General features: G+C 37.0%; 1 protein-coding gene across 1 annotated transcript in view; it reads left to right on the forward strand.

Annotated features, from left to right (window-relative positions):
• Positions 1-16,568, forward strand: part of NPSR1 (neuropeptide S receptor 1) — a 51,978-nt gene that overhangs the window by 20,871 nt on the left and 14,539 nt on the right. Inside the window, exons 3-4 of the mRNA XM_015811776.1 lie at positions 11,790-11,893; positions 14,656-14,749. Coding sequence (XP_015667262.1) covers positions 11,790-11,893; positions 14,656-14,749 — 198 coding nt within the window. The remainder of the gene's footprint in view (positions 1-11,789; positions 11,894-14,655; positions 14,750-16,568) is intronic.

Raw genomic sequence — 16,568 nt, forward strand, 5'->3', positions numbered from 1 at the left:
GATCAGGCGAACCTGATAAAACGCCCCCCTGGTCACGGCCGACAAATGGTCATCCAGTGCCAGCCGCGAATCCAGGAGGACTCCCAAGTTGCGCGCCCTCTCCGAGGGGGCCAAAGTTTCGCCCCCTATAGTCAGCGATGGTGTCAGCTGACTATGCCGAGGCGCTGGCAACCACAGCCACTCGGTCTTGGAAGGGTTGGGCCTGAGTCTGTTCCTCCCCATCCAGACCCGTACGGCCTCCAGGCAACGGGCCATCACGTCAAGGGCAACGTTGGGGTGGTCTGGGGTGGAAATGTACAGCTGAGTATCGTCAGCGTACTGATGGAAATCCACCCCAAAACCACGAATGATCTCCCCCAGCGGATTGTCCATGGAATTTGTGCAATTCATTCTATTACTACGAATGCTAATGTTTCATTACTTGACTAAGTAATATCATTAGTGATCTACATACTCTGTATGCACTAGTTAGGTAACATTGCCAAATCAAGTAGCAAACATCTGCAAGCAAATAACCAAACTCAGAAAGCAAGATGCACAAGTGATATTGAAAAAATGGATAGTGCTATTGCATTTCCTGGCTTCAAGCAGCACCCATATGCTGTGTATTCCTAATTAGAAGCACATGGAGGAAATGCTGGAAGCAACTTTGGGAAATCCTTTCCACCTGCAATCCACTGCACTTTACATTAGTCTGTTATTATCTGCTTGAATGCGAATTATTAGGCTGATTGCTTCTACTGATTCAAATCACTTAGCCCCAATTTAACAGAGTTCCTCAACCCACTAGACTCCATAAGGGAAAGCAAGCATATTAGGTAATGCATTGTAGAGCCAAAAAGTCACTGATTTTTTTAATGCTATGATTTAAATGTGCTGTGCAGTTTTTGAAAGGACAATATCTCACTGCTGGGAATTTATTAAGGTAATGCTTTTAGAAAATTGATGATAAAATTCTGCCAATTTAATGTAGCAGCCAACTGCTAAACATTTGTGATGTATTTTTTTTATTAAAAAAGCAATGAAAAACTAAAATATATGTATTATATCTAGCTAACTAGTACAATCATGTAGTATTCTTTTGCATTCCTAGAACAAGAATCCAGACTATGAAGTGGGGAAATGCTCTCCAACTAACTCTGCCCAAAACTCATCAGTCACATTTCAAAAAATAATTTTAAGCTGCTTTTATTTATTAACTATGTCAGATATGCTACCTTGGTTTTTTTTAAAAAAAAAAATATAAGAAACTTTTAACACAGATATCATTTAATATCGTTGCTTGTCATGGAGAAAATTTATCTATGTGGTCATTATGAGTAAAAAAAAAAACTTAATAGCACCTTGGCTATCATTAAAGCACCTTGGCTGTCATTTGAATTTATTTGATCTGATATGTTGTTCGATCTCATTTCTTATTTCAACTGTATGTCTTAATAGCAACCTATCAAATCAAATCAAATCAAATTCTGAACATGACTTTACATTCATCAGTTATCTTTTGTAAAAAGTAAAATCACAAATCTGATCCTTGACTGAAGTAACTCAAAGTGCATATTTATGGCATTTTGAATTATTTAAAATGAAATATGCTCTCTTCCACCTATATGTCCTTGGACTTCTTTTGCTCTATGCAAATTATCAAAATGCTCTCATTTCATTCATTCATTCATTCAATTTGTATAGCAGCCCATTTCACCAAGTGATTCTGTGCAGCAAATAAAAAGTAAAAAATAAAAATGCATTGCAGTAATACAGAAATTAAAATATATAGCAGCTGCCAATAAAATTATGGGCTGCATTTTGGAGTAAAATAAGTAGATAAAGCATTTAACTAAGTACTTAGTAATTGTTTGCTCCTCAGTATTTGAAGAAAGAATTTCAACTACAGTATTAGCTGGTTTAAATGTAAGTAAGAAAATAACAGACTATAAATAACAAAAGGCAGATCTGTTGCTAGAAATATGAAATTCTAAAATCCCAAGTTCTATGTTCTATATACGCTTGGCTGTAAACAATCATTATGTGACTATTGGAATATTATTGTGCCTTTGGATTGATGAAATATATTTGTACTCATGATTTATATTCCACCAATCCTGCCCCTCAGAAGCTAGGACAACCATCCAAAATATGTGCTGCTTTACATTTTAAAGCTTGTTACATGCTTACATTCTCTACTTGTTGTGTGGCTCTGTTGACCTATTATTCATTATTTAAATGATCAACATATCATCAACTTTCCACAGAGAGTAAATGGAAAGCAAATTTATGGATTGCAGCCAGAAGAATCTAGCGGAGAATGGGTGGGTATATTTTTTTATTTATCTCCCAGAAACATTCTTATGCCTCCTCCACCCCATTTTTTTCTGTCTCTGTGAAGCTATTGTGGCCTGGAAATGATGGTTGGCTCATTTTTCTGGAATATTATTTTTATTATTTTTTATAAAGTTCTTTTCAAACTTGTGATTTTCCATTCTGTCTACTGAAGAACAATCCTGGGATATTTTTCTTTAACACATAGACTGTTTTATACAAAGTAAGATGAAGTTATTTCCTTCTTTTCTTCCTCCTCCTGCACTTCCATTACTATTACTCCTAGTAATAGTTATTGGTATTACCAACTGAAATATGTATTCCAGTTCAAATGCATTAAATACATTTAATATACAGGTAATCCTTTTTAAAAAACTTTATTTAATATATAAAATATAAAGAAAAATAGAAATAGGAAATTAAGGAAAGGAAAAGGAGGGGAAAATAAGGTGTGAGATACAAAGGAAAAAAGAAAAAAAGGCATTGACTTCCGACTCTTTTTAGCACAGTCCAAGATAAAAACATTCCATCCTCAACTTTTTGCTTTTACACATTAATATATAACTAGTCATTTCTATAACGACAAATCTAACTGACAAAACCAAAGTCAAAGTTTATTTTTTTCATCACAAGCACAAAATCCAGAAGTGATGTCCAAATAAAAAACATACTCAAGTATATTCTCCTCTTTGAATAAAATGATCAATTTAACTATTCCTTTTTTACCTTCCTTGTTGTGAAGTAGTATGTATTTCTATTTGCACCTAATAATCTTTGTGAACTATCACCATTTTTATTAACAAAGTTCACTATATTCTTTTAAATTCCTTGATCTTACTGGGAAAAATACTCTCTTTTTTTCCCACCCATCCCCCTTTTAAAAAAAATGCTAAAGGTTCTTTAAAGACTTTTCTAGAATCAAAACTTTTTAATGCATCTTGTTCTTTAATTTTTTAACATACAGGCTTTGAACTTCTGTATTAAATTTAGTTCCCACCCTCCAAACCACCCTTATAGAAAAATACATTTTTTCTTTTATAAACATCCCTTTTAAAACACACAGGTTTTCTTTAAACTAGTATATCATTTTCTTTAACTTTCTCTTGTTGGGAAGAACTCCCCCGTCCAGGCTCTTCCTGCCGGGATTCTCCTTAACAACGCAGAGGACAACAAATAGAACGTGAAGCCAGCTACAGGAAAGAGAAGTTTAATCATGGAGATTAAAGCTGAGTGACAATTCAGCATGAGTCCCGGGCTAGCTAGACAGAGTGGTCTTCAAACATGAGTTTTTATACCCTTTTGGGGGTTTCCAAAATTGTCATTTCTGATTGGTGAGTTCAAATCTGTCTTCCCTGATTTGCTGGTCAGTGACTATTGTTGGGTAAATTTCCTTCTTAATCCTGCCTAAAAGGTGTTAATCACTTTATTGTTGTGTATCTTTTTCTAATCTTGTTAATCCTAATTGCTGCTAGCCAGTTCTCCATTCAGTGTTTGTTAAGTGTTTCCTATCCAGCCTCAGGCTGCTGCTGAATCAGGTTAGCTCCTATTGGGTTTTTTCCTGTGTTTGCCAAGTCATTCCCTCATTGGGGTGGGGAGGGGGTGTCCAGCTCTTATCACTCTTAATACAAGTACTCTCAAATACATTTTCAATAACATTTTGCATACTTTAAGAATTACTTTAACATTATATATATATAAATTACATTTTCAAATTTTGGATTAAGATTCTTTCCATTATAAATATCAAACAAAGAAAAATCCATCCTAGATCCAGTTAACTCATTAAGTTTAATTTACTTCTTCCAGCATGTCTTCATGGAGTAAAATCTTTTTCTTCTCTGGAAAGTTTATCAAGTAGTTAAGCCTCTCTTTTTTTCACAGATTTCTCAACCTTGTTAATATCCTTGAAGAAAAAGTCCCAAATTTGTCTTTTTAAAAGTTGCTGGTTTTCTTGAAGTTCTTCTTTCAGTAGTGTTGAGAGATTTATATTTAAATCATCATAATAAAAGTTAGTGTCAGGTTTGTATTCCAAATTTGCAATGGATTCTTCTGCATTTTCAGTACGTGTGAAGTTGCCTCAGTAGTTTGGTAATTTTCTACACATAAAATAATTTGAGAGATTTTTTCTTAATCATTCTTGGAGCACAGCTGGTCAACAAATTGGTGGATTTTATTTAGAGACCTTTCAAATATATGTCTAATAATTTGCTCCTCCATCTCCCTTTTTGATCAGGATCAGAAAATTTTAACTACCCACAGCAGAAAAGACCAAGCTACAAGTTACTACAATAATAAACTAAAGTCACAGCTTTCAGTCTTTATGTTTCTCTGTCAGGTTTTTTTTCTCCACTCTTCCTTATTTTGGTTTGTCTTAGCAGCCTTCTCCCTTGTTATTGTTTAACACTAAAGAAATCCCTAAAAGGTGTAGCAGGCTGTGACTAAAGAGAGCCTCTTTTAACTTGACTTAGAAAAGATTAATAGTCCTTGAAGATGATTAAGAAATGAAAGGACAGCTTACTGCAGTGGTTCTCAACCTTTTTAATGCCGCGACCCCAACCGGTTGTAAGTCAAGGACTAAACCGGTCGTAAGTCGAGGACTAAACCGGTCGTAAGTCGAGGACTAAACCGGTCGTAAGTCGAGGACTACCCAATCGGTTGTAAGTCGAGGACTTTCCCTACCCGGGAGCGCCGTGCATGCGCGGTTCCGTCCCCTGCGCCGGCCGAGGCGTAGCTGGCAAGCGGCAGAGACGGAGCAGGCCAACCACCAGCTGGCCCAGCCCAAGGGAGGTAAGGCACCCGCTGGAAAAGGGGGAAAAAATGGCGAACAAAAAAAATGGCGGACAGCCTTGCTTGGCGACCCCGTGAAATGGTCAATCGACCCCAAATGGGGTCCCGGCCCACAGGTTGAGAACCACTGGCTTACTGTCTGTTTGAAAAGTAAATTTCTAAACGGCAGCTTCTTCAACCACAAACAGATTACAGCCCCGCCCCCTAGATTTTGGCATGCAGATAGCTTCAAAGCCCAGCTCCAGAAACCACTTGCAGGCTTTCAGCTACACCAGAAGGTCTTGAGGGGAAATTCTCCCTGATTCTGGTGGGTCATAAAAACTGAAGGAATGCCAGTCTCTTCAGTTAGTAGCTGAAGAGCTACAGTCCAGGGAAAAACCCTTCGAAGGATTCCTCACTGAGCATGTATTCAATCAGCCATCTTCACAGAAGTCCTGATGTACAGGTAATCCTGACTTACAACCACAACTGAGCCCAAAATTTTCATTGCTAAGCAAGACAGTTGTTAAGTGACTTTTGTCCCATTTTATTATCTTTCTTGTCACAGTTGTTAAATGAATCATTGCAGTTATTAAGTTAATAACATGGTTGTTATGAGAATCTGGTTCCCCATTGACTTTGTCAGAAGATCGCAACAGGTGATCACATTCTTCTTCCTCAACATTCAGTTATTCATTGAATTGATTAAACATGCTTGGATTTCATTGGCATATTCTTTTAATTGGGGAGAGAAATGGATTGTACCTGTATAGATTTTTTATTCCCATTGACATAAGCAGGAGTTAAGAAGGAGCTTCAGTTCTCTTGTGCAGCTAACACTGCTGCTACAATTTGTTTAAGCCTAAAATATGCAAAAATAATTAACTTTCCAACTTCTGTGATTTTGTAGCATTATTTTTATAAAGTCTACTGGAACTAATATTTCCAAGAAACTGCCCACACTTACTTGGAAAATCAAATTTTCACTTCAGTTGCTGTTTCTTGTAGCCAATCAGACAAGCTATCTGTACTCAGTGTGCTACTATTAAATGTACTGAAACGCCTTATGGAGACCTCTGATAAGATGCAACTGTCCAGCTGCATTTGACCAAAATCAGCAATCAATCATCAATCTAAAAGCTGAGTCTTTTATTCCAGTAATTTGAATAAGGTGTGTTCAGTTTTTCTTCAGGGCATCTCTTTTCTTCTTTTGAAGTAGTTTTCGCAGCTCACCTTTTTTATTTCTTGTGAATGCCCTGTGCAGCCATTATTCTTAATTTCATTTTATATGTCCTGTAATTGGCAAAAAATCTCCACTTTTCCTTTTTTGGGGGTTTAGCACATTCAAAATTACAGTAAACTATGAGTTGGAGTAGTACTAAAGTCAGTTGGGGCTGGTAATACTTGCATAGATTAAATGTTTCAGTACATAAGATAAGAGAGATCAAGAAACCTTAACATTTTCCCTTTCGTAATCCTACTAGTATGTACTAAAGTTGTTGAGTGAGATTTGCAATTGTCCAGGCTCCTGAACAATATAATTGTCATGGTTACGATAGATGACACCAGTATAAGAGAACTCCAGTAAAAGAGAATTCCAAGGCAAAAAGTTTCCTTAAAGAACATATTTATTCGGCTCATAGTATCGGCATGATCAAAAGTGAAACCAAGACTAAAGTTCTCTCCCAAAGGTTACAGTGTTACAAAGTTGAACTCTCCACCCCAGTAATATGTCATAAATCACATTCCCCAATTAACTACTTGAGCGGGCTTTCTAACAGAAGCTTCAGCCCGCCAAAATGCAATCAGCAATGACTTTGGTTCCCACAGAACAATTTATTGTTTTAACTAAGCTAAAAATACTTATCCCCCTCCCAATTCTGTGACAACCAAAAACGAAGGGAAAATGGCTTCAGCCAAATTTGTTTGTAGTGTTGACAGTCGGATCCCCTAATGAAAAGAGAAATCCTGTAAACGAAGAAGAGTTAAAATTAGGAATCTCCTCGAGGCTTATTAGGATGCTTATAAAAAAATATATGTATCAATCTTTCAGCTTTTTCATCAGTACTTTTTACCCAAGTGGCCTCTGATAATGGGTATCCTTTCCACTGTACTAAATACTGTAATTTCCCTTTGTATAATCTAGAGTCAAGAATTCGTTTTATTTCATAATGAATCTCTCCCTCTACCACAAGGGGACCAGGAGCTTGTTTGGGAGGAGGTTAAAGATGATTCCCTGAAAGGTTTTAACAGACTGCAGTGGAAAACCAGGTGGATCTTTCCCAAAAGGTGAGGGAGTTTTAATTCTACATAACTGGGTTTATAATTCGGACTATGGGGAAAGGTCCAAGGACTTTTGGTCCCAATTTTTTATTAGGCAATTTGAGTCTCAAATATTTTGTAGAGAGATAAACCTTTTCCCCCACACAGAATGGTTTCTGAGGAGCCCTTTTTTAATCAGCCTGTTCTTTGTAAATTTTTGAGGCTTTTGCTAAAGACTTTTTTGCATTGTTCCAAACAATTTTTCAGGAGGCCACCCACAGATCTAAAGTTTGAGAAGCAGGAGGGTCCTGTGGGTATTCAGGCATGGGAATGAACTCTCTACTAGTAGCTATTTTAAAAGGAGTGAGTCCAGTGCTGTTATGCCCTGTGTTATTGTAAGCTACCTCTACAAAAGGGAGGAGATCAGCCCAGTTCATCTGCTGGTAATCCACATAGCATCTAATAGATCATGGCAGGGGCTGACAACATCATGGCTTACCCCCATTTTTCTCTGTCTTTAATAGTTCAGTAATTGGTAAAGTTATCTTAGCAAAAGAGGGGATAAATTGCCGGTAGAAATTTGCAAATCCCCAAAAAATTTGGAGTTGTTTATGGGTTCTTGGGGGTTGCCATTCGATCACCGGTTTAACTTTGGCTGGATTCATTTCAATGCCTTCACTGGAAATCCTATATCCTAGGTAGTCCAGGCATGTCTGGTGGAATTCACATTTTGAGAGCATTGCGTAAAGTTTAGCATTCGGCAGTTTTTTGAATACTTCATGTACTAATTTAGTATGTTCTGCCATGGTCCCTGTATAAATGAGGATGTCATCAAGGTAGACTAAGACCCCTTTGTATAGGTGATCATGTAGCTCTTGATTAATCAATTGCATGAACACATCAGGGGTTCCCTGCATACCAAAAGTCATAGCATTGAAATGAAAGCTTCCTAGGGGGCTGTTAAAAGCACTCTTCCACTCATCTCCTTTTTTAACTCTCATACAATAGTACTCTTTTCTTAGGTCCCGCACGATTAAAAAACCTTTCCTTTTGCCAAATGGGCTAACATTAAAGGGAGGGGGTACATATTCTCCACGCTGACCCTGTTTAATCCTTTAAAATCCACACACAGCCTCAGTGACCCATCTTTTTTTTTCTTTAAAAAGCACAGGGCAGCTACTTGGGATTTTGCTGGCTGAATGAATCCTCTAGCCACATTCTTATCAATGTACTCCCTCAGTTCTCTCAACTCACGGGGGGAGGGGGTTATTGAGTACATTTTTGGCTTGGGCATTTTGGCTCCTGGCAAAATTTCAGTAGCACAATTGGTCGCTCGGGGGGGGGGCAGGATGTCACACTCTGTCTTGCTGAATACCTCAGTTAAATCTCAGTATTTGCTTGGGATGAGTGGCATCCCAGGCGGGAGTTTACGGAAGCTTTCAGGGTTTCAAGAGATTGCCTCTGGGTTTCACTTGTATTACTGGTGGGGGTGGGAGGGGAAGGTTACAGTGTTACAAAGTTGAACTTCCCACCCCAGTAATATGTCATAAATCACATTCCCCAATTAACTACTTGAGCGGGCTTTCTAACCAACGCTTCAGTCCACCAAAATGCAATCAGCAATGACCTTGGTTCCCACAGAACAATTTATTCTTTTGACTAAGCTAGAAAATACTCATCCCCCCTCCCAACTCTGTGGCAACCAAAAATGAAGGGAAAATGGCTTCAGCCAAATTCATTTGTAGTGTTGACAATAATACAATGATGGCAAACTTATGATATTTGTGTCAAAAGTGACATGCTACAATATTTTGGGTGACACACCAGCATTCACCAATTTGCTAACACCCAACAACAACTATTCTTGAAAGCACACCCTGTTCTCATGTGATTTTTGGAGATTTTGGAGGCACATGAGAATGGAGTCCCTCCAAACATTGCCTGAAAAGTCTGTTCTTATTTCATATCCTAAAGGCATGACGGCCATTCAATGATCATGTTATCTACAGAAGCATGAACAGGTACAAAGAACAGCTGCAGTTTTTATATGGTTAAAGTGTTAACTGGAGCCCTTGCATCAAAAAGATTTAGGCATCTATTACGATCTTATTATCAAGCCAGATTGGCAAATTCAGTGAACTAGAACCATTTTGGGTTCTGGAATATGTTATTGCTAGTATGGTAATGCCTGTCAAAGAAATTCTCCCACTCAGCATAGCGTATATCTAGTTTAATTAAGATGGAGCTGCTCTGTCTCCCCTCCCCCCCACTTCCCTGTGTTAAAGTATCTGTTTTGGTGTAGTCCTTTGAGAAAAGGTTACACAGTCCTGGGAAAAAGGAACAATCAATCTTCCTTGAATTTGTTTAGTATAAGATGAAATAGAGAAATACTTGACAAGCTTGTAAGATTTATTATCACGCCTTAAAAAATCATACCTTACAAGAATAAAATAGCAGTCTTGGCATCCCTGCTATGCCTGTTTCTTGACCTGGCACACTTTGAAGAGATGATCTTATATATATTCCACCCATTCAATCATTGTTTTATTAAGTTTTAGCTTTAACTTCAATAGTTTTCTACTCTTGGTAAGTATGAATTTTTAAGTGATTTTGATGCTGTGATCCATGTAATACAAGACTGTAGAGATTTTTTAAAACTCCACCTGAGAAAGAATTTTGGAGGACTAAATCAGTTTTTTCCCTGCTCTTTGTCCTCTTCCTCTTTCCCCTCACCCACTCAATTTATTCTTTTCTCCTTTACCTGCTCAAGAAAATTAATTCTGTTATCAAAAAACCTTGAACATGATTGTGGGCAGCATTGTATTTTAGGTTGGTTATAGTACTATGGATACCGACACATTTTTATAAGCCTCCTTGGCAACACATCATTTATTTACAAATTCAATAAAAAAGAAATTATCTTAATTTAAAATTAATAATTTAAAACTTAATTTTTTTCCCCAATAATCATCAATGTTACAGCAAAATTACAAAGTTATGCTGTCCCTAGGCATGGAGGTTGGAGTATTACTTAGAGCAGGGGTCTTCAAACTTGGCCCTTTTATGACTTGTGGACTTCAACTCCCAGAATTCCTCAACCAGTGTGCCTGGCTGAGGAATTCTGGGAGTTGAAGTCCACAAGTCATAAAAGGGCCAAGTTTGAAGACCTCTAACTTAGAGCTTGCTACATGGTTATTGTTTGTCCAGAATGGCTGCTTTTATATTTTATTTTATATTGGTATATTGTTCTTAAATACTCTAAGCCAGGCATGTCAAACTCGCAACGTCACATGATGTCACGCAACGTATCGGAGCTTTTTCGCCATTGCCGGCAATGGGGTGGGCGCGGCTCCGGTATGATAAAACCGGCCCACGGGCCGGCAGTTTGACACCCCTGCTCTAAGCATTCTAGAGTTACTATTGTGGGATGTGTAGCTTTATAAATCTAATATAATATAATTTCCAAACAAGCCAATTAATTTCTTTCAGGTCACTAAATAACATGAGATATTGGCAAGAAAAACCATGTTTACTCCTCTCTTAGGCCATTTGCCCATACTAATTTTTATTTCAGCAAGATGTAATTTATTATTTGTTTACAGAACACAATAAGGGTACTTATACTGCAAGGACACTAAATGGCTTAGGATACAAGTATATTCCTGCATTTAAGGTCCTTAAAACAGTAGCGAGGGAGAAAGCAGTTTTTTCCCGTTCTTTATTATGCTTTACTTTCATACCCTACATTGCCTCAGTCCAGTTCATTTTTGTTTCAGTAACCATCAGGGATAGTTCTCCTTTAACTTCTCCTCCTGTAAATTCTCCCCAAATGCTGCTTCTTATGAACTCACCACAAATTTCTCAGGGAAGAATTTTAGTTCATCTGACTTACTATTGGCAACCACGAATTAGTTAAAAATGGCAATAACTGAGTTGTTAATATAATTTTCAGCTACTTAGCATTAAGGCAAAATCCAATCAAAGTCCATACTGAGATTATTTTTTTCATTGTTCTTCTTTCCTTTCATTTTCCAGGCATGACTGATCCTTTTCCAGTTTAACATAGCATCATTATCAACAGTTAGGACAGTATGTAATACTTTATGGAACAACATGTTTTTTAAATTTTAAATTCACTTTGGAACATCTGGTATTTGTCTGTGGTTCAAAATTCCTACTACAAGGTGTTTTTAGCTAACTGGTTAACCATAAAGCTAACTCAGAAAAAGTCCTACTTGATCAATAGAAATAAGGGATATGTGCAGAGCATGTGAAAAATCTTCTAGATGTCTTCCTAAAACAGAGGGTAAGAGAAATTAAGGAACATTAACAATCTCAGAATTTGAGCACTATTTGTAAAATGGGAGGAATAAAATTAGTGATTATGATAGTACAGCACTGTCAAATATTTGTATTCCTCTCTAATTGTCTAATGTTTTGAACAGATTGTTTTACAGGACTTATAAATATAATGACTGATATAATTTGGCGCTTCACTGGAGATTTCATGGCCCCTGATCTTGTTTGCCGAATTGTTCGGTATCTGCAGGTACAGTACAAGAATAGCTAAATAGTATTCTAAGTGTCAAAGCGCTGGCTTGTCTATTGTGAAAAAAATAATCACTCTATGATGATGATTATAGATTATAGACTCTATAATGAGTATAGGGACAGATGGGAAGAAGAAATACTTTAGCCAGCAAAGTATGTAGAATTTGAAAAAAAAAACCTTTTTAAAAATACAAGCTATAATAACCTTTTACAATAGAAACATGCTACATTGCAGAATTGTATTCTATAAGTAATGTTCATTGATCATTCTTTCTTTGTTATGTCATTCAGAAACATAAAGCAAGAAAAGAAATTTTATAATGCCATTTCCTGTATTTAAATACAAACAACTTATGATTTTAAAAAGAATTTTCTCCTAAGTGGATTTAGGGTAATCCAAATAACTGAAAACAGACCACATGAATTCTTAAAAATAAGTCAATCAACATTAGAACTGTCACATTTTAACTTTACAGTGATTTTGAAACCTACATTTGCCTGAAAAATGGAGGAATACAAATGGCAGCCTGAAATGTGCTTCCATAGATTTCTTTTTTTAGAGTTTTTATTCTATCTTTATTATTTTATAAATAATTCAAGGTGGCAAACATATTTCATGTTTATATACCTAAATATAGTCCTTCTTTCTCCTATTTTCCCCATAAGATCAATACTGTGAGGTGAGTTGGGCTGTGAGAGACTTTCACCCAGGCGATTTTCCTGCCTAAGGTCGACCAGAATTTATGGTCTGTTGGTTTCTAGTCTGGTGCTTTAACCACTAGAGCAAACTGACTCTCCATATTTGCAGAAATGTCAGCCTTAGGTCACTTTGGTACTGTTCTGACATTACAGGTAGTCCTCAAGGTACGAGCCTAATAGAGCCTGCCCATTAGGCTCGTAATCTTCCAATGAATCAGACTCAATATTGCAACATTTTAAAATCAAACTCATTAATTAAATCAAATGGGTCGTTAAATGAACGAAGATTTGATTTACTATTTCCTCCGATGGCTGCCTGAACTGAGAGACTTTTCCCGCCGCTGCTGCAGGCTGTTTCCAGCCGTCAAACAGCTGTTTCCGGTTTCAGTAACCACAATATTGTAAATTGCCTCCCAAGCAGGCAGTAAGCTTTTTTTTAAAAAAAAGACCATTTGTTGCTAGGCAGCTCAAGCTTCTTCACAGGGGGGAGGAGAACTGTACCATTGCAGCTGCCACTAAAGTAATTAGCTTAAGTGTTTACAGGAGTTTACAGAAATTTCCGATTGCTTTAAAAAAAACACCACACACACACACATACTTGCCGGCCATTAGCTTAAGCATATCCAGCCAGACATGTAGAGGGAGATGGGATGGAGTTTACAGAACTGTTGGCTTGCAATAGTAACTGAGATGGAAGGGACCTTGAAGTCATCTAGTCTAACCCACTGCTCTCACAAGAGAGTACAGTACTGTACTATATTTCTGATAAATGCCTATCCAGTCTCTTCTTAAAAGCCTCCAATGAGGGAACATCCACAACTTCTGGAGGCAATTTAAATTTAAAACCTTTTTAAAAAAAACAAAACACTGTCCCTGATCATCATCTCCAGGCAGAATTTCTGGTAGGCCTGTGCTAGGGAGAGGAGACAGCAGCAGCCATATGCTATAAGTTTCAGGCAAATGCAAACAAACAATCTTGCAAAGTACTGTACTTATAAACACAATAAAAAGCAGAGCAGGTCCCAAAGTGATTATAAACAATACAGTACAGAACTATAGAGTAACAAAAAAGAATATTTTAAAATAAGCCCAACAAGCAGAAGATCTTCCACGCAGCTCCAGGAAAACAAAACGGTCCTGACAGCTGCAAAAATCACTGGATTTTGTTTGGCCATGTGACCAGGCACAAAAAAACCAACAACCCACTTCTGGCTTCTCATAGGCCCAAAACGGCCCAGGCAGATCACAGAGTTAAAATGGCCACTGCAGCAGCTGAGACTGAATCCAAGTCACATGGCTACAGAGGCCTGTTTTTGATCGCAATTTTGAATTTCTAATGTAAGTAATCTTTCTGAATAACCTTGTTTTTGTGAAATCTCGCTAAATAAACGCTCGTATCTGGGGGATTACCTGTATTCCCACGTATTGTTACACTCTTGCTCTCCATGCATAAATATCTCTATCAATATATTGGACTGCAGTGCAGAATAATATATTCTGTTATATAGCAACAGATGTTAGATTTTCTATTTTAAGCATATATTGTAGAAACAATGCATGAATAATTTGATAAGCTTCAGATAGTTAGCATAATAATACATTAATATGTAAATAATGTATGTATGGCCTATTCCCAACATTATAGATTTGGCTGTGCAGCAACTTTAGGTTCATATCTGATAACAAACTTTCCAAATAGTACTTTGCTCATTCAATTCAAATATGTTGGTACTACAGTTCATAGAAATTCCAGCCAGTTGTATCAATTAGCATCCTTGAAGCGAAATTCTGAGAGTTAGAGCCTCAGTCTGGCTAAATGGCACCAGATTGGACATGCCTAAAACATATATTTACCTAGGAGAAAGATCTATTGAGCAGAATGGATCCGATGTCTAAATAGAGATGCATAAATTGCTCTGTGGTTATGAAAGCATAAAATGTATTGAATTTAGTTGGCTATTCCCAATAAGAGAAAGTAGAATTATTCCCTTGGTTTAGGCATAAAACAACTTGCAGACATTTCTATAACCAGTTATTATTTTTTCTTTCTTTCTGCTTTAGGTTGTACTTTTGTATGCCTCAACATATATTTTAGTATCACTAAGCATAGACAGATACCATGCTATTGTGTATCCAATGAAATTTTTTCAAGGAGGTAAGAGATTTCTGCTGTAATTCTCCCATTATTCTCCCCTCCCCTTTAAGAAGCTTTATTTTAATCCAGGTGTGATTTGCTTAAAGACTCAGTTATTGCGTTGGGACTCACCACCCTCCCTTTTTTTCTTGTTTCGTAATCTCTTCTCTCCCCCCCCCCCCCATGCTATAGCCATTTTTAAAAAAGCAAAGAAAACTCTCAAGTATCCCTTCTCCCAAAACAACAACAAATCCTGAACCTGCTCACTTGGAATCGTTTCCATGTCTTCTGTGGTTTCTGGGTGATTAAAATCCTTCAGCCATCAAAAGCTTGCCCATTTTTAACAGATAATTTGATACTGGGAGCAAATAATATTTTTACTACAAATAAGATATTAGTTAATCATTTGTCATTTTTAGATGCAGTGCTCAATCCCTTGTTATTTTTCAGATGGCAAGGATGTCACACCTATGTTTTTATTACCATTATTATAGTAATGTTGCATAATATGTTGCTTTAAATGAATGCTGAAGATCTTTCCTTTTACAATCATGAGGAAAAAATAACTTTCAAAGTTATAAAATTATAAAAAACCCAGACATGGATATTCTACATCAGCAACAAATTCAAAGATTTAATCAGAATAAGGAGGACAAATTGGATGATTCAGTACAAGATGGTTTTTATGGGCACAAATAACCTCATATTGTGTTAAGAAATGAAAGACAAATGGGCCAAAGATGGGGTACTGCTGGAATTTGTCCCCAATTTCTCAACATGAAGGGGAAACCATAAAGCATATTCTTAAATATATTATGATTATCATATTGGGGTGTAAGTGTCTTGATATTCTGTTAATTGCAATGTATGGCTGTGAAAGTTGGACCATAAGATAGGCTGAGCGCCAAAGAATTGAGGCCTTTGAACTATGGTGCTGGAGAAGACTCCTGTGAGTCCCCTGGACTGCAAGGCGATCAAACCGGTCAGTCCTAGAGGAGATCAACCCTGACTGCTCTTTAGAAGACCAGATCCTGAAGTTGAAACTCAAATACTTTGGCCACCTAATGAGAAGGAAGGACTCATTGGAGAAGAGCCTAATGCTGGGAAAGATTGAGAGTAATAGAAGAATGGGATGACAGAGAATGAGGTGGCTGGATGGAGTCACTGAAGCAGTAGGCGTGAGCTTAAATGGACTCCAGAAGATGGTAGAGGACAGGAAGGCCTGGAGGGACGTTGTCCATGGGGTCGTGATGGGTCAGACACGACTTCGCAACTAACAACAACAACATTTGCTTTAGCTATTTTCCTTATACATCTAATTAGTTTAGTTTATACATCAATTAGTTTTATTTGTTTGGGAAGGATTGAGAATATATTGTACTGATATTAGATTCCATTAATTCAACTTTCTGTAATTCATTGGGTGTTAAAATACAAGTTCAACATAATGCTGTAAACTAGATAGATTTCTCCTTTTTATATGTAGCTAAAATTTCAGGAAACTAAGAAGGCTAGGATATATTGTTTTGAAGAGTAATTTGGATGGATGGAGAGTGAGGGTGAGAGTGAGAATGAGAATGAAAGTGAAAGAGAGACAGAAATTGCTGATAATCTCATTTAAAAAATGAAACTTCATTGAATCCAGGAGATTAATTTAGAGAAGTCTAATTCTCCATCCTAGACTAAGAAGCTCTACTTCCTCTCTGGAGTTATTTCATTCTGTAGAAATTACAAAAATACAAAAAATACAACTTTAGCTTCTCCAGTGGGTAGAAAATATCAAAATTTTACTTTCAGTAACACTTTTTTCAGCATTATCATCCATGTGATTAAAAACATA

Source organism: Protobothrops mucrosquamatus, unplaced genomic scaffold (assembly GCF_001527695.2).
Source record: "Protobothrops mucrosquamatus isolate PMUCROS unplaced genomic scaffold, P.Mucros_1.0 scaffold48, whole genome shotgun sequence".
Classification (NCBI taxonomy): domain Eukaryota; kingdom Metazoa; phylum Chordata; class Lepidosauria; order Squamata; family Viperidae; genus Protobothrops; species Protobothrops mucrosquamatus.